The sequence below is a fragment of the Pristiophorus japonicus genome, chromosome 1, assembly GCF_044704955.1.
Source record: "Pristiophorus japonicus isolate sPriJap1 chromosome 1, sPriJap1.hap1, whole genome shotgun sequence".
Taxonomy (NCBI): Eukaryota; Metazoa; Chordata; class Chondrichthyes; family Pristiophoridae; genus Pristiophorus; species Pristiophorus japonicus.
In genome coordinates this window covers 379497701-379517147 of record NC_091977.1, presented here as the reverse complement: position 1 = coordinate 379517147, position 19447 = coordinate 379497701, and the positions used below count along the sequence as shown (strand labels likewise).

The 19447-nt window shown below is 42.2% G+C and overlaps 1 protein-coding gene across 1 annotated transcript in view; it reads left to right on the top strand.

The window, feature by feature from the left end:
• LOC139266053 (polyamine-modulated factor 1-binding protein 1-like) overlaps window positions 1-19447 on the top strand; it is an 887264-nt gene that overhangs the window by 466234 nt on the left and 401583 nt on the right. The window contains exons 15-18 of the mRNA XM_070883919.1: window positions 2320-2403; window positions 10949-11116; window positions 12600-12842; window positions 13612-13842. Of these exons, the coding sequence (XP_070740020.1) occupies window positions 2320-2403; window positions 10949-11116; window positions 12600-12842; window positions 13612-13842 (726 nt within the window). The remainder of the gene's footprint in view (window positions 1-2319; window positions 2404-10948; window positions 11117-12599; window positions 12843-13611; window positions 13843-19447) is intronic.

Here is a 19447-nt window from a genome sequence, read left to right as displayed (position 1 = left end):
AAATTGATTCTGTGTATGTATAAATGTTAAAAGTGTAGATTATACAGAAAGGCCTGTTTGTGTTGAAATAAAATGAAAGCCCACAGGTTGCCAGCATGGGTTGAGTTTTGAAAGAAACAAAATGAAAGCCTACAGATCTGCTGCATGGGTTTTGTGTAAAGCCATTAAACTAATCAATGGCTGAGCCAGGCTAGCCAGGCCAGGCAGCCACATGTGTGAAGAGAGCCAATAAGGAACTGCCCTGGAATCCGGAGGCATTTTGAGGGACAATGGCTTTGAGAAGTATAAAGAACTCAGGCAAAGACCTTTCTCTTCCTCTTCTCTCTGCTGGAAACATGGCATAAGACCTCCCACTGAAGACCAGCTAAAACAGCAAGCCATGTGTTCAAACCAGCCAGCCAAAGGGAAGTAACGTATATCGCTCTTCATTATAACCTCATTGTATCTATTGTAGCTAAGGTAGACCTGTAGGATAATTGCCGACTGCTGATATGTGCATGTGTGTGTATTTTTTAATAAACTGTTCCAATTGTTCTTAAAAGAATTGTCTCACCATCAAATTTAATGCCAGAGGTTTAGAAATCTTACAATGGCAGTTGATTCCGTCAATGGCTATGGGGTCTGGGTGTGTTCCCTTATTGCAGCAGCTAACTCCGACATTCCCTCCCTCATGTGCCCTGACAGTGTCTCAACTACCTGCGACATTCCCTCCCACCTGTGCCCGGACAGTGTTCCCATTTCTCATGAGAGTGTTGTTAATTCTCCCAACAGTCCCAATACCTCATTACCCACCCCACTATTGGTGTCCAGGAGTGATTGCGTAAGGTCAGTGCTCTTTGCATCATCTGTTAGATCCTGCACCTCAGGAGACCGCTGTCGAGCTCTTCTTCCCCTCCTCACCCTGGCTGTGGCTCACTGCATCCCACTGGGACCCGCAGCCTCAGACTGTGCGAAACTATGGAATGTCCCAACACGCGTACCATTCAAGAAAGGGACTGGCACCTCAATGGGCGGCACCAGCACCTCCTCCAGAGTAGGTACAACAGTGGGGTCTTCATCCTCCTCTCTTCCTCCCCCTCACCCCCATGCTCTTGGCCTAGATGGTGCTATTGGAAGATGTTCTCCTCTTCAGGTTTGTCCTCTTCTGAATCTTCTTCTGCTTCGGCTTCAGCCTTGTTAAGGTTGGCCTCAAGTTCTGCAAAATATATCAGAACAGACAAATGGTTAGCAGCAGCGGAGGGGGCAGGATGACATGAGTAGACTCACACAGCGCAGGCAGCAGGCTCATTTGAAGGACCATGATGAATGATAGCACATTGCATCAACCGAAGCGTAGCTGACGGAGACATCGCCATGAACTGAAGCATGGCTAGCCCGCGCAGTACTTAACTTTTAGCAAAGCCAGAATGTGAAATTTGCAGGACTTACCCTCTCCCTCGAGTATGGACCCAGCTTGCTTTTCTCCAGGCAGTACCCATCAAAGCAGTGACTCTGTCTTCCAAGTGTGGCAATGGGTGCAGATTTCCCAGGCCTCCTCCTGTTCGAGTTCTTTCTCTTTTGTTGTGTGCCACCTTCCTCTGCAAAGATGAATCTGTAGCTTTTTAGAGAGGGTGCATTTCTGCTGGGTGGGACATACAGATGGTCACATTTACAATTGCAAGTCCAGTGAATAAATGAAAATATTACTTACACTAACTACTTGACCAAGGTCCTGCCACTTTTTGCACTGTCCTCCAGACCTCGGGGTGGTCACCATCGCACAGTAATCTTCTGCAAGTTGGTTGCAGCGTTTCTTCATTTCTTTTGGTGAAACTTTTATGTGACCTCTGCTGGTGTCCAGCTTGTGCCATCTGGCCTTAATTTCAGTAACTAGTGCCTCCACTATGTCCTGTGAGAAATTCTTAGTCCTTGAGCCACGTTGCATATTACAGCTCCAATTTTTCCACTGAGTATTAAAGTTCTCACACACAACTGGCTCTTTAAAAATGTCCGAATACAGACTGGGAAGTGTACTGGGCGTGCGCGCCCATAGCAGTCGTGTAAAAAAACATCATTTTCTTTTTCGCGCATGCGCAGAAGCGTGGGCATCGTTTTTTCGGCACTGACTTTAGGTTCCATCCCCCCGAAGCTAAAGGACAAGCTGCGCGGCACCAATTACGAAAATTAGAACGGGAAAACATGCAAGTTATATTTTTGAAGTAGCCGGGGCCAAAGAAAACGGGAGTAACTCTTGAAATACGCCAAAAAATGGCATTGGGAAAAATTGAGCCCATTGTACTTATGTTATTCATATCTACATTGTTGTGTTTGGATAATCAGGTCAGCAACAGAGATCAGGTTATTCTAAAACTGAAGACTGACTGGAAAACTGCGCAGGAGAAATATACAGGTTTACAGGAAGAAGTATGTATCCTTTTGTTTTCTCTTTAGCCAGCAGGAATACGTTTCAGTAAAATGCCATAGTTTTAACATTTTTGTCAAGTTATAACAAAGCATCTTCTTTGTGTTTTGATTTACTTTTGCAAACATTGATTGTTCTTCAATCATTTAACTTCCTCTTACAATTCATTAGGCTGTGATCCGCCTGAAAGGCAGATGCCCCACCTTCTCCAATGGAGTACTGTCCTTTTAGCAGTGCCATATAGCAGAACGTTTTGTTGTATTCCTCCATCCCCACTGTGTGTGCATATATACAGATAGAATTCTGGAGGCATACCTCAAATCTTTTATCTTTGTCAGCAGAATTTCTACTGTTGCCAGCACAAAAGGAAAAAAACCTCTGGTTTCTCATAATAACTCCAATGCAAATGGTACAGTGGACTGCCGCAGAATGAAGGCATGACATAGGAATTATGACCACTGCCAGGATGCTGAGCATTGACCTGCATGATGCGCTGAGAATGGTGGCACACCAGCTGGACTTTGAGGGAGTGGAATTCCTTCCGGTTGAGATACATCTCCGAATTGACATGCGGCGCCCGCAAAGCGACGTGCGTGCAGTCAATTACAATCGCTCCTCCTGCTTCTCTCTGGCAATAGAGAATGAAAAGTATTCAGCTCTCTTTGCATATAGTGCCTCAGTGACCTCCTTTATTCAGCAGTGGATGGCAAACTGGGAGATATTGCAATTATCGCCTGCTCCAACCCGGAAGGAACCGGATGCATAAAAATTCATGGCCACGGTCACCTTGACAGGCACTGGCAATGTGGTGCTCGCCCTGCTCTGAAGTTGCAGTTCTGCCTGCAGCAGGTGTCAGATTTCAGTGAGCACCTCCTTAGTGAAGTGGAGATAGCGCACACACTGTTGCTCACTGAGGTTGAGGTAAGACAATTGCTCCCGGAAGACTCCTGGTGGATATGGCCTCTTGCTGAGAGCCCTTCTCCCCCTCCTCTCTCTTCTGGCAGCTTGTCCTACTCTGTGCCACTTGTGCTCATTCTCCCTGTTATGCTGCAGTCCAAGGGGGATACAAATTACTGCACCCATGTCTGGGTGCAAATTGTCTGAGCAGAAGTCTTGCAAGACAGTATCAAGTCCTTGAGCATGTGCCACACCACTCCCTGTTTATCCCAAATGTAGTTACATTTTACTTGTTACTGTTTTGCAGCTTAGAACAGAAAGGACTTAATTTTCTATTTTCCTAATGTTCCAAATAGAGAGACAGCCTTGTGCGGCTTTTTAGTGACAATAATGAAAGGTGTATAAACATCAAAGTAATTTCAAAGCATATGACTTTTTAGTAACACTTAAAAGAGTACTAATTAAGAGTGTTAATACATCAATTTGAAGCATGTTGTGGTCATCTGGTTATAAAACTGACATACACAAAAAAAGGATAATCAATGGCAATATATAGGTTGTGTACACATTTAGCTATAGACAGCAAATAACATGAAGGAACATTGTCTTACAGTAAAAGCAATTGCCAGTGACCTGTACAATTGATTAACAGTGACATTTATCTTCCAAGCCTAACTTTTAAGTCATATTGAGATCTGAGTGAATGTGACAACCATATATTTCATGTGAAGTGATAACTCAAATATAACTCCATGTAATTTAAGTCAAACCAATATTGTTTTCTACAGTTGTATTTAATATTTCAGGGAAGAATAAGCACTATTGGGCTTAATAAAATGTCTACCATTCTTTTCCTGAAAATTTGATCAGATGTAAAATCTACTTAACTATAGTTGAGCAATATCATGCAGTTGCATTTCTAAATATTTTATCATACAGAAATAAAATCAAGCTGTATGTTTTATACCAGCAGAAGACAGTAAAATCCTTCCCTAAGTAAATTTCTAATACATATTGTACTATCAAAGATATTTTTCTGTCCATGTACAGTCCAAAAACATCATAATGATACAAAAATACAAACAACTCTACAGACCATTTCAATATAATACAAACATAGAAACCTAGAAACATAGAAATTAGGTGCAGGAGCAGGCCATTCGGCTCTTCGATCCTGCACCGCCATTCAGTAAGATCATGGCTGATCATTCAATCTCAGTACCCCTTTCCTGCCTTCTCTCATAGAAACATAGAAACATAGAAAATAGGTGCAGGAGTAGGCCATTCGGCCCTTCTAGCCTGCACCGCCATTCAATGAGTTCATGGCTGAACATGCAACTTCAGTACCCCATTCCTGTTTTCTCACCATACCCCTTGATTCCCCTAGTAGTAAGGACTTCATCTAACTCCTTTTTGAATATATTTAGTGAATTGGCCTCAACAGCTTTCTGTGGTAGAGAATTTCACAGGTTCACCACTCTCTGGGTGAAGAAATTCCTCCTCATCTCGGTCCTAAATGGCTTCCCCCTTATCCTTAGACTGTGTCCCCTGGTTCTGGACTTCCCCAACATTGGGAACATTCTTCCTGCATCTAACCTGTCTAACCCCGTCAGAATTTTAAACGTTTCTATGAGGTCCCCTCTCATTCTTCTGAACTTCAGTGAATACAAGCCCAGTTGATCCAGTCTTTCTTGATATGTCAGTCCCGCCATCCTAGGAATCAGTCTGGTGAACCTTCGCTGCACTCCCTCAATAGCAAGAATGTCCTTCCTCAGGTTAGGAGACCAAAACTGTACACAATACTCCAGGTGTGGCCTCACCAATGCCCTGTACAACTGTAGCAACACCTCCCTGCCCCTGTACTCAAATCCCCTCGCTATGAAGGCCAACATGCCATTTGCTTTCTTAACCGCCTGCTGTACCTGCATGCCAACCTTCAATGACTGATGTACCATGACACCCAGGTCTCGTTGCACCTCCCCTTTTCCTAATCTGTCACCATTCAGATAATAGTCTGTCTCTCTGTTTTTACCACCAAAGTGGATAACCTCACATTTATCCACATTATACTTCATCTGCCATGCATTTGCCCACTCACCTAACCTATCCAAGTCGCTCTGCAGCCTCATAGCATCCTCCTCGCAGCTCACACTGCCACCCAACTTAGTGTCATCAGCAAATTTGGAGATACTACATTTAATCCCCTCGTCTAAATCATTAATATACAGTATAAACAGCTGGGGCCCCAGCACAGAACCTTGCAGTACCCCACTAGTCACTGCCTGCCATTCTGAAAAGTACCCATTTACTCCTACTCTTTGCTTCCTGTCTGACAACCAGTTCTCAATCCATGTCAGCACACTACCCCCAATCCCATGTGCTTTAACGTTGCACATTAATCTCTTGTGTGGGACCTTGTCGAAAGCCTTCTGAAAGTCCAAATATACCACATCAACTGGTTCTCCTTTGTCCACTCTACTGGAAACATCCTCAAAAAATTCCAGAAGATTTGTCAAGCATGATTTCCCTTTCACAAATCCATGCTGACTTGGACCTATCATATCACCTCTTTCCAAATGCACTGCTATGACATCCTTAATAATTGATTCCATCATTTTACCCACTGCCGATGTCAGGCTGACCGGTCTATAATTCCCTGTTATCTCTCTCCCTCCTTTTTTAAAAAGTGGGGTTACATTGGCTACCCTCCCCTCCATAGGAACTGACCCAGAGTCAATGGAATGTTGGAAAATGACTGTCAATGCATCCACTATTTCCAAGGCCACCTCCTTAAGTACTCTGGGATGCAGTCCATCAGGCCCTGGGGATTTATCGGCCTTCAATTCCATCAATTTCCCCAACACAATTTCCCGACTAATAAGGATTTCCCTCAGTTCCTCCTCCTTGCTAGACCCTCCGACCCCTTTTATATCCGGAAGGTTGTTTGTGTCCTCCTCAGTGAATACCGAACCAAAGTACTTGTTCAATTGGTCCGCCATTTCTTTGTTCCCCGTTATGACTTCCCCTGATTCTGACTGCAGGGGACCTACGTTTGTCTTTACTAACCTTTTTCTCTTTACATATCTATAGAAACTTTTGCAATCCGTCTTAATTTTCCCTGCAAGCTTCTTCTCGTACTCCATTTTCCCTGCCCTAATCAAACCCTTTGTCCTCCTCTGCTGAGTTCTAAATTTCTCCCAGTCCCCGGGTTCGCCGCTATTTCTGGCCAATTTGTATGCCACTTCCTTGGCTTTAATACTATCCCTGATTTCCTTTGATAGCCACGGTTGAGCCACCTTCCCTTTTTTATTTTTACGCCAGACAGGAATGTACAATTGTTGTAGTTCATCCATGCGGTCTCTAAATGTCTGCCATTGCCCATCCACAGTCAACCCCTTCAGTATCATTCGCCAATCTATCCTAGCCAATTCACGCCTCATACCTTCAAAGTTACCCTTCTTTAAGTTCTGGACCATGGTCTCTGAATTAACTGTTTCATTCTCCATCCTAATGCAGAATTCCACCATATTATGGTCACTCTTCCCCAAGGGGTCTCTGTATCCCTTGATCCCTTTGGCCATAAGGGCCATATCTAACTCCCTTTTGAATATGTCTAATGAACTGGCCTCAACAACTTTCTGCGGTAGAGAATTTTACAGGTTAACCACTCTCTGAGTGAAGAAGTTTCTCTTCATCTTCGTCCTAAATGGCTTACCCCTTATTCTTAGACTGTGACCCCTGGTTCTGGAACTCCCCAGCAACGGGAACATTCTTCCTGCCTCTAACCTGTCCAATCCCGTCAGAATTTTACATGTTTCTATGAGATCCCCTCTCATTCTTCTAAACTCCAGTGGACACAAGCCCAGTTGATCCAGTCTCTCCTCATGTGTCAGTCCTGCATCCCGGGAATCAACCTGGTGAACCTTCGCTCTACTCCCTCAATCGCAAGAATGTTCTTCCTCAGATTAGGAGACCAAAACTGAAAACGATATTCCAGGTGTGGCCTCACCAAGGCTCTGTACAACTGATGACACACACTCTATAACAGTTTTGGTCTTCAAATAATCAATACATATGATATTATCTAACAGAGTAAGAAACACCAGAGCAGAGGTTCTAGATAAGGAAAGCTAAAATGAATAGGCAAGTCAGTCAAAATGTCATTAGTAAAAGTGTGATCAACGTGTGAAACAAGCTACTAGTGCAGATAGTTTAAAACTTAAGGCTTTCAAAAAGGAATAGGCAAGTTCCAGACATCTGAAAGATCCATCATCATGATTATTTGAAGGATATAGAGATAAATCGGACAAGTTGGATCGATGACCTTCTGCCTGACCTACATTATACTGTCACTTTTAGAAATTTGTACCCTGAGTGTTCAAATAGAAACATAGAAAATAGGTGCAGGAGTAGACCATTCGGCCCTTCGAGCCTGCACCGCCATTCAATGAGTTCATGGCTGAATATGCAACTTCAGTATCCCATTCCTGCTTTCTCGCCATACTCCTCAATCCCCCTAGTAGTAAGGACTACATCTAACTCCTTTTTGAATATATTTAGTGAATTGGCCTCAACAACTTTCTGTAGTAGAGAATTCCACAGGTTCACCACTCTCCGGGTGAAGAAGTTTCTCCTCATCTTGGTCCTAAATGGCTTATCCCTTATCCTTAGACTGTGACCCCTGGTTCTGGACTTCCCCAACATTGGGAACATTCTTCCTAGCATCTAACCTGTCTAAACCCGTCAGAATTTTAAACGTTTCTATGAGATCCCCTCTCATTCTTCTGAACTCCAGTGAATACAAGCCCAGTTGATCCAGTCTTTCTTGATATGTCAGTCCCGCCATCCCGGGAATCAGTCTGGTGAACCTTCGCTGCACTCCCTCAATAGCAAGAATGTCCTTCCTCAAGTTAAGAGACCAAAACTGTACACAATACTCCAAGTGTGGCCTCACCAAGGCCCTGAACAACTGTAGTAACACCTCTCTGCCCCTGTACGCAAATCCCCTCGCTATGAAGGCCAACATGCCATTTGCTTTCTTTACCGCCTGCTGTACCTGCATGCCAACCTTCAATGACTGATGCACCATGACACCCAGGTCTCGTTGCACCTCCCATTTTCCTAATCTGTCACCATTCAGATAATAGTCTGTCTCTCTGTTTTTACCACCAAAGTGGATAACCTCACATTTATCCACATTATACTTCATCTGCCATGCATTTGCCCACTCATCTAACCTATCCAAGTCACTCTGCAGCCTCATAGCATCCTCCTCGCAGCTCACGCTGCCACCCAACTTAGTGTCATCCACAAATTTGGACTTACTACATTTAATCCCCTCGTCTAAATCATTAATGTACAATGTAAACAGCTGGGGCCCCAGCACAGAACCTTGCGGTACCCCACTAGTCACTGCCTGCCATTCTGAAAAGTACCCATTTACTCCTACTCTTTGCTTCCTGTCTGACAACCAGTTCTCAATCCACGTCAGCACATTACCCCCAATCCCATGTGCTTTAACTTTGCACATTAATCTCTTGTGTGGGACCTTGTCGAAAGCCTTCTGAAAGTCCAAATACACCACATCAACTGGTTCTCCCTTGTCCACTCTACTGGAAACATCCTCAAAAAATTCCAGAAGATTGTCAAGCATGATTTCCCTTTCACAAATCCATGCTGACTTGGACCTATCATGTCACCTCTTTCCAAATGCGATGCTATGACATCCTTAATAATTGATTCCATCATTTTACCCACTACTGAGGTCAGGCTGACCGGTCTATAATTCCCTGCTTTCTCTCTCCCTCCTTTTTTAAAAAGTGGGGTTACATTGGCTACCCTCCACTCGATAGGAACTGATCCAGAGTCAATGGAATGTTGGAAAATGACTGTCAATGCATCCGCTATTTCCAAGGCCTCCTCCTTAAGTACTCTGGGATGCAGATCATCAGGCCCTGGGGATTTATCAGCCTTCAATCCGATCAATTTCCCCAACACAATTTCCCAACTGATAAGAATTTCCCGACTAATAAGGATTTCCCTCAATTCCTCCTTTCTAGACCCTCCGACCCCTTTTATATCCGGAAGGTGTTTGTGTCCTCCTTAGTGAACACCGAACCAAAGTACTTGTTCAATTGGTCTGCCATTTCTTTGTTCCCCATTATGACTTCCCTGATTCTGACTGCAGGGGACCTACGTTTGTCTTTACTAACTTTTTTCTCTTTATATATCTATAGAAGCTTTTGCAGTCCGTTTTAATGTTCCCTGCAAGCTTCCTCTCGTACTCTATTTTCCCTGCCCTAATCAAACCCTTTGTCCTCCTCTGCTGAGTTCTAAATTTCTTCCAGTCCCCGGGTTCATTGCTATTTCTGACCAATTTGTATGCCACTTCCTTGGCTTTGATAATATCCCTGATTTCCCTTGATAGCCACGGTCCCTTTTTTATTTTTACGCCAGACAGGGATGTACAATTGTTGTAGTTCATCATGCAGTCTCTAAATGTCTACCATTGCCCATCCACTGTCAACCCCTTAAGTATCAATCTATCCTAGCCAATTCACACCTCATACCTTCAAAGTTACCCTTGATCTATTCCCCACTCTGCTGTGTATTGGCCTCAGTCAAGCCATGCCTTTGGATTTTTGTTTGGTTGAGACAACACTGAGACCCCAAGCAACAACAAGAACACTGAAATGCAAGGGTAAACAAAAGCATCTCCAAATCACAACGGGTAGGCTGGCAGAGAACTTTGAATGTGGAAATTGAGGAGTAGAGTTTCAACTTGTCGTCCAATTGTAAAACTGGAGTTGTAAATCAGCATTATAAAAATAGCCTGATTTTCATTTCCATTGACAACCTACCCCGAATGTTTTTCAAAAGAAGTACCTATTTAAAAAAATATCTAGCAAGGGTCAGTTGAGGCTTTATTTGTGTTTCAGTTCCCAGTAAAGCGATAGCACTGAAAATAAAGGGGTAGCCCCTACTTATTAATATTTTATTCCATTCACAGTAGCTAGAAACATTTCACCCGTATATTGATTTTGGCTAAATTTAGTATGGAAGTCCAAAGAAAGAAAAATGAGATACTTCCCAATTTTTATGGGAGGATGGCAAGTGGCAATGGCTCAGATGAATGACAGCGATTTAATGAGGTGAACCACAGCCTGGCCAGTGAAAATGATTGGCTCATTAATGGGGAGTAGAGAACCAGGCATGTTCTCAGCTACAAATTCTTCACACTCAGCTCCAATTCTTCCCACTCAATTCCAAATATCTCTGCAGCCGGTGACCTCATGGTAGAGTAGCCCTAGCTTGGCCAACCAGCAGAATCTTACCATGGCCTGCACTAAACCATTGTAAGGTTTTAACTTAATAAATTGCACCAGTATTTCTATGCACATTTGTGGAGCCTAAATCTTGGATCTTGTCAACCTATGCCTAAATTCTCTGGCCTTAGGTAAGTAGGATGTGTCTCTTTCAGGGCTTCATATAAGTCAAATGGAAACTCTACACCTTTGTGGATTTATCAGTAGTCTGATTTGGAGACTTAAGTACAATGATGGGTTTTTATGTATGACAAACACCCAGCTGACAAAAAACAAAAATGTAGTGCAATGTAAATCACATAAATGATTTATTTTTATTAAACAGTTTGGTATTCAGGAAGCTGAGATCAACAGACTTAATGAAAAATTGAAAGATCTGCAGAATGAAATTCGCAATCAAAAGAACATTGGCAATGTACAAGAAAATCAGTTGAGCCAGGCTGAAAAGTCAATTCAGGGATTTGCACATGAACGGGAAATGCTCATGGAAGAGGTTGGTAGAAGACAAAGTAGGCTATTGCACATTTAAATTACTGCGTGTAATCAGAATTTTAGGCAAATATTCAAAAAGTACTTTATAATATTGAAGCCTTTGTATGAAAAATAACTTTAGAAATGACTGACAAAAAGGTCTGTCTTCCTATTTTCTCCATTAATACAATGTCCACTTAGCTTAGGCTGACCAGACATCCTCATTTTCCGGGGACAGCCCCCGGATTTGGGAATGTGTCCTCGGGCAAACAATGTTACCGGAAGAATCGCCGGTTTAAAAAATCTCAACCCTGAAACTGAGTCATTGACTTTTTCAATGCTAATGCACAGAAACCCGTTTCTCAGAGATTCTCGGCCCATTTGAGTTCAGAAACGAATTCGTAGAGCTGGTTGAATGGAGGCGTCAATGGCAACCTACCTACCCACAATACAATGCGGCTGAGAAAAGGCCCTATCTATAACTCTGGTCACACTGCACTATAGGGAATTGAGATCAAAATAGAAAAAGCTAGAAATCTTAGCGGGTCAGGCAGCATTTGTGGAGAGAAACAGAGTTAAAGTTTCAGGTCGATGATCCTTCGTCAGGGTCATCGACCCTGTGCTTTTGCATGGGGATTGAGATCAGTGTTTCATCCAATGGTGACTGGCAGGAAGGTGGGACCTTCAAATGCATGGGAGAAGCCATGTGAATGGAGAGAGCTGGTGAGTGAGTCGATTTTATTTATTTTACCAGTTTATCTGTATGGTGCATTGTGTTTTTTTTAAATAAGGGAAGGCAAGCTCTAAATTCTCCCACCAGGAAGAGGTTTGTGAATCTGAAACCTTCTGAGACAGAGGATGTTTCATGGAAAATCCCAGTCTGTTGGGAACAGATTTTAAATTGAGAAATTAAAATTTAGGGTATTCGAGCACGCGCAAGATCCGTGATTCGGTTTTCCAAACCGCGCAGTCACACAGTTGTCTACCAGTCCCGCACAGCCTGGGACCGGCTTTCCCAATGTGAAATTTTGCATATATTGAATGTGCCACGCAGCCGTTAATGGGGCTGCGTACCCAAAACAATTGCAGGGGAACATTTCCTGTATGTTCTTGGATTTGGTTTTGAAAATAAGTTCACCCTAACTTAGCTACCTATACTGGCTGATTGCTTGCTGATATCGGGTTCCACAAACCAATCACCCTTCAGTAGCTCCCCAAATGGCCATTATTCAGTTGTGAGCCTTGACAGTTGATGTTGGTCGGCTATTCAACACAGCGGCATGATAGCCGAGCCTGATTCTGGCCTCAATCGACATCCACGCACATGCACCACCAGCAGGGATCTCTGGAGAGCATTTGGGGAACTGATAATCCCCTTCCTAACCACGGTTAAAAAAAGCTTAGAAATGATGCGGAGTACATCAAGATTTTAAACTGTTCAACTTGTAGAATTTCATGCTATAGAGGAATATCTATTTGGTAAAATGCAATTTTTTTTTAAATAGATACAAAGCAATAAAAAATATATAGCACAAGTGCACAACGATTTGGATGTCACAAAGCAATCTTACAATGATGATTTAGAACGATGGTCACAGAAGACCTTTCTGTTGCAAAAGGAGTTGGATTCAACCACAGTTGAATTACAGAATACTCTTGGTAAACTGCAAGAACACAAGACAAGAGGAAAACAATTCAAAGATGACTTGGATAAATCAAAGCATCTTCAGCGTGAGACCGCAAATCTAGTAAGTGAAAAAAAAAATCCTGAATATATTATATTAAGAATCAGCCATTAACTTTTGACTAAAACTTTCTCAAATTATTTTGTTTCACTACAGTGATTATGTTCAACCTTCTAAACTTATCATTGCTACTGTTTTTATACATAAGTATTGAAAAAAGAACATTTTCATTAAAACTCAAACTTTGGATTTACAAAGGGGAATTACAGTTGAAGGATTTTAACAATTGGCATCAGACTGGGCATCCCACAATTAGGAAATTAAAAGCCATCTATCTTGTTCTGTAGCTGTTTGAGGAAGCTAGAATTACAGTGAAGTTGCTGGAAACATAAATTGCACATGTTGATATTTTTTCATTTATTAAAACACAATTTCTCCCTAACAAACAATTACTATCGAACACAAATATTGGTGCATAACTGTATATTCATTCAAATAAATTTTATCCTAAGTGGTATAATTTATAAAACCTATTATAATGATTATTCTAGTTAAACAAATAGTAAGCACATCCTATTTAAAGTGTCAATTGCTAAAACCAGCAGCAGATCTGCAATGCAAATGTGTCAATGTTTTACCTCTGACTTCTGTCTGGACTGTGTGTTTAAATGAACAGAATGTGTTCCTTACACAAATGATTTCTAGAGGATAAAATTCAAGATTTTAAATGTATCCAGTAATCTAATCTTTTTCTGGAAAGCCAAACAGCTCCAACACAAGCAAATGGAAAATGGGATTGCATTCTAACAAAGCAAAGTATTTGTTTCCAAAGGTTCAACAACATGAACACACCATCCAAAAACAGAATTGTGAGAATTTGCATTTAAGAGAGCAGATTGACCTTCTACAATGCAAAGCTACAGAAAATCACAATCAGGCAAAAGTCTCTGACTCTACTGCAGATCTGTACAAACAGAAATATCAAACAAGCACAGATAGAATACAAGATCTAGAGAAACTTGTGCAGAGCCTTGAAGAAACAACAAAAGATTCAAGTAATCAGGTATGCTATCTTTTATGAGTAGTTCTGTTTTGCTACTAGATTGCATTACTAATCATATTACCTATTGCATTACTAATCATATTACCTATTTTCTATGTTTCTATGTTTCTATATTAATCATATGTTTAAACTTACAAAATCTCAGTACATAAAATCATGCACTTGTATTACTTTGCAATCAGCACCAATGCAAAACAATGCAAATTGAGTACTCTTTCTTCATCACCTGGACAGTAATCAGGCAGAGCAAATTACCCATCTGTTATAAACCATTTTATAATTTTCAATCAGGTGGGTTCTATAGCAGGTAGGTTGCTAAACTATCCATCGATGCCTCTCTTGCAAAAGACCGTTTAAAGTACTCATTCACTGCTATATATTCTGCCCTTGGAGATTCTTGCAATATATGGCTGGCTTTAGTGAGATAGCGGCTGAGATATTTGTTGAGGTTGTGTTACTGATCTTGAGACGGACAGAGACATGGCAGAAGCTCGAGATACTTTGACATCACAAATATATGGTACCAACCAATGTTCCCTTTAATTTTTTCTGGTTGCGCAGACCATTCAAAATACCATGCCTGCGCGTTTTTTTCTATTTAAAAGCTGGTAAGCCCGATGCGCAGGAGTTGCAGAGTGCAGCTGCGCAGCTTAAAGGGAACATTAGTGCCAACTGTTTCACATGAAGCTACATGAGCTACAGAAAGAGTATTGTGGGTGTTTGTAAAGTTAAAAAACTTTTTCAAACTTAAATTCAGTCGAAGATATCTTCCTTAACCTTACGAAACATTGAAAAATTGAATTTTCAGAGGGAGGAGGGAGCGTATGACCTGAAGGAATTCCGGGCAGTGACATGAAACTTGTCTTCATCGTTCATGTGTTCCTGATTAAACTCTCACTGTTTTTAATGCATAGATTGCTTCATGTTTAAGAATTAGGTTCCAGAACATTGTGCTGCAAATAGGAACTTGACTCGCAACCATTCGTTTCACAATATGCTTTTCACTTTATAATGGCTTCCTGAATGTATGACTTTTTTTTTTACATAAGAACATAAGAAATAGGAGCAGGAGTAGGCCATTTGGCCCTTCAAGCCTGCTCTGCCATTCAATATGATCATGGCTAATCTGATCATGAACTCAGCTCCACTTCTGTGCCCACTCCCCATAACCCTTTAATCCCTTATCGCTCAAAAATCTGTCTATCTCCACCTTAAATATATTCAATGACCCAGCCTCCACAGCTTTCTGGGCAGAGAATTCCATAGATTTACAACCCTCTGAGAGAAGAAATTTCTCCTCATCTCAGTTTTAAATGGGTGGCCCCTTATTCTAAGACTATGTCCCCTAGTTTTAGTTTCCCCTATGAGTGGAAATATTCTCTCTGCATCCACCTTGTCGAGCCCCCTCATTATCTTATGTTTCAATAAGATCACCTCTCATTCTTCTGAACTTCAATGAGTATAGGCCCAACCTACTCAACCTATCTTCATAAGTCAACACCCTCATCTCTGGAATCAACCTAGTGAACCTTCTCTGAACAGCCTTCAATGCAAGTATATCCTTCGCTAAATACGGAGACCAAAACTGCATGCAATATTCCAGGTGTGGCCTCATCAATACCCTGTACAGTTGTAGCAGGACTTCTCTGCTTTTATACTCTATCCCCCTTGCAATAAAGGCCAACATTCCATTTGCCTTCCTGATTACCTGCTGTACCTGCATACTAACTTTTTCTGTTTCATGCACAAAGACCTCCAGGTGGATAACCTCACATTTTCCCACATTATACTCCATCTGCCAAATCTTTGCCCACTCACTTAGCCTGTCTATATCCCTTTGCAGATTTTTTGTGTGCTCCTCACAATTTGTTTTCCCACCCATCTTTGTATCATCAGCAAACTTGGCTACATTACACTTGGTCCCTTCATCCAAGTCAATAATATAGATTGTAAATAGTTGAGGACCCAGCACCGATCCCTGCGGCACCCACTAGTCACTGTTTGCCAACCGGAAAATGACCCATTTATCTCGACTCTCTATTTTCTGTTAGTTAGCTAATCCTCTATCCATGCTAATATATTACCCCCAACCCCATGAGCTTTTATCTTGTGCAGTAACCTTTTATATGGCACCTTATCAAATGCCTTCTGGAAATCCAAATACATCACATCCACTGGTTTTGCAGTCAGATTGCGCAGATCTGGTGGGCAACAAAATACAAACATAGCGGGGTCGATTTTCCTCTCTGGAATACTGGTGTGTGTCAGTTCACAGGGTGTTACAGACCAGAAAAAGGACAGAGAAAGATGTTTATTCTTTTCTCATGTGATAAGAATTTCTAGCAAGATAATAATGCCTACGGTGTTATTTTCCTGTCTTCATGTTTTGCACATGGCAGTTTTAAAGAGCCTTCCCAATATATTAGACACACAAAATTTCTGCATTGCATCTTTAGATAGGAATCTAATGGGAGACAGAAACTTCCATTTTGAATTTAATAGTAGTTTTTCAGAAATTTTTCAGCAAAGTAAAAGCTTGGGGCATGCAAATTTTTAGACCACATTTTGTATCACCGTTTGGAGCTACACCATAAGCTTTGAATAATTGGTATCCCCTTCAGAATACCACTGTACATGTAGGCCTGGAGTTTCTGCTTGGTTGCACTGGTTTTGACAGTGCAAGTTGCCCGAAATTTCCCAAACCAGTGCAAATGATCGAGGAAGTTCCAGCTCCAATGATGTTCAATACAAATCAAGTTTCAGCGATTTTTTGCACTGGTTTAAAATACATCGCACTGGAAGCCGGCCCCACAGTCAGATTTTGGGGTAGTTATGGAAAAGGACAAAGGTGGAGCAGGAATAAAGGTTCTCAATTGTGGTGAAGCAAATTTTGCTGAGCTGAGAAGGAATTTGGCCAAAGTGGACTGGAAATGGCTACTTGATAGTAAATTAGCGACAGAGCAGTGGGAGGCATTCAAAGAGGAGATCCTGAGGGTACAGAGCAAGTATGTTCCCTTAAAAAAATAAAGGTGAGGCTAACAAATCTAGAGCCCATTGGATATCAAGGGACATACAGGGTAAGATAAAGAAAAAAAGGGAAGCTTATGACAGCTACCGAGAACTCGATACTGCAGAAACTCTGGAGGAGTATAAGAAGTGCAGCAGTGCAATTAAAAAAGATATCAGGAAAGCAAAGAGAGAGCTTGAAATAATGTTGGCAAGTAAAATCAGGGAAAACCCAAAGATGTTTTACAAATACATTAAGAGTAAGAGGATAACTAGATAAAGAGTGGGGCCTATTAGAGTCCATAAAGGAAATCTCTGTGTGGAGGCAGAAGTCGTGGGTATGATTCTTAATGAATACTTTGCAGCTGATTTCGCCAAAGAGAGGGGCAATGAAAAGAGACTTTTCAATGAGGGAGGAAGAGCGTGACAAGACAAGATAAACATAGTGAGAGAGGAAGTATTAAGAGGCTTAGCAGCTTTGAAAGTGGATAAATCCCCAGCCCTGGATGAAATCTATCCCAAGCTGTTAAGAGAAGCAAAAGAGGAAATAGCAGAGGCTCTGACCATCATTTTCCTGTCCTCTCTGGCTACAGGTGTGGTACCAGAATACTGGAGGATTGCTAATGTTGTACCTTTGTTTAAAAAGGGAGAAAGGGATATACCAATTAATTACAGGCCAGTAAGCCTAACCTAAGTAGTGGGAAAATTATTGGAGAAAAGTCCTGAGGGACAGGATAAATCTTCATTTGGAAAGACGTGGATTAATCAAGGATAGTCAGCATGGATTTGTTAAGGAAAGTCGTGTCTGACTAACTTGATTGAATTTTTTGAAGAGGTAACCAAGAGGGTCGATGAGGGCAATGCGTATGATGTAGTGTATATGGATTTTAGCAAAGCCTTTGATAAGGTCCCACATGGCAGACTGGTCACGAAAGTAAAAGTCCATGGGATCCAGGGCAAAGTGACAAGTTGAATCCAAAATTGGCTCAGAGTCAGGAAGCAAAGCGTAATGGTTGATGGGTGTTTTTGTGACTGGAATGCGGTATCCAGCGGGGTTCTGCAGGGCTTAGTGCGGGGTCTCTTGCTTTTTGAGGTATATATCAATGGCTTGGACTTGAATGTTGGGGGTATGATTAAGAAGTTTGCAGATGACAATAAAATTGGCTGTGTAGTTGATAATGAAGAAGAAAGCTGTGGACTGCAGGAAGATATCAATGTACTGGTCAGGTGGGCAGAACACTGGCAAATGGAATTCAATCCGGATAAGTATGAGGTAATGCATTTGGGAATGGCTAACAAGGCAAGGGAATGCACAATAAATGGTAGGACACTGAAAAGTGTACAGGAACAGAGGGACCTTGGAGTGCATCTCCACAGATCCCTGGAGGCAGCAGGACAGGTAGATAAGGTGGTTAAGAAGGCTTACGGGATATTTGCCTTTATTAGCCAAGGCATAGAATATAAAAGCAGGGAGGTTATGCTTGAACTGTATAAAACACTAGTTAGGCCACAGCTAGAGTACTGCATGCAGTTCTGGTCACCATATTACAGGAATGATGTGATTGCACTAGAGAGGAGGCTACTGAGATGATTTACAAGGATGTTGCCTGGACTGGAGAACTTTAGCTATGAGGAAAGATTGTATAGGCTGGGGTTGTTTACTTTGGAACAGAGGAGGCTGAGGGGAGACCTAATCGAGATTTTTAAAATTACGAGGGGTCTAGATAGAGTGGAGACAAAGGACCTATTTCTCTCAGCAGAGGAGGTCAATAACCAGGGAGCATAGTTTTAAAGTAAGTGGTAGAAGGTTTAGAGGGGATTTGAGGAGAAAGTTTTTCATCCAGAGGGTAGTGGGGGTCTGGAATTCACTGCCGAAAAGGGTGGTAGAGGCAGAAACCCTCAAAGCATTTAAAAAGTGCTTGGATGTGCACTTGAAGTGCCGTAACCTACAAGGCTATGGAACAAGAGCTGGAAAGTGGGATTAGACTGGGTAGCTCTTTGTCGGCTGGCACAGACACGATGGGCCGAATGGCTTCGTTCTGTACTGTAAATTTCTATGATCCCAAGCACTTCAGCCAAGGTAGCAGCAGGCTGCTCAGAACCCTGCTCTAAGTGCTGAGATGGTTTTGCCTGATATCCTCTGGGTTTTGGAGCCCATGAGTACCCCGCCAAACACTGTTTCACTTGTCGGGGTAGATGCGGCTGTCTGGTCATGAGGCAGCATTTGGAGTACTGACTGGGGTAGGGGGGAGCAATGGGTGAGAAGTGGAAGTGCTTTGACCCGAGTCCAAATTTCCATGTCCCCTTTCACCATCATCCCTCTCATGGCCCACCCACACCTCCCTGCTACAAATTTGCTGGAGAATGGCCAAGGCTATGGTTTGATCAATCCTATTTAAATGGCATTCATAGTGTGAGGGCCTGCATGCACTTGTTTGATTGCCATATTTGATGCTCCATGCAGGTGGCAAAGACATCATCGCAAAGGCCTGCGAGATAATGCCACTCCACTCCTTCTGCAATCATGCACAATACAGCTGGAAAGCCTGCCAGCACATCGCACATTTTTTGCTGCTGCCCCAGAAGTATCCGCTTCATT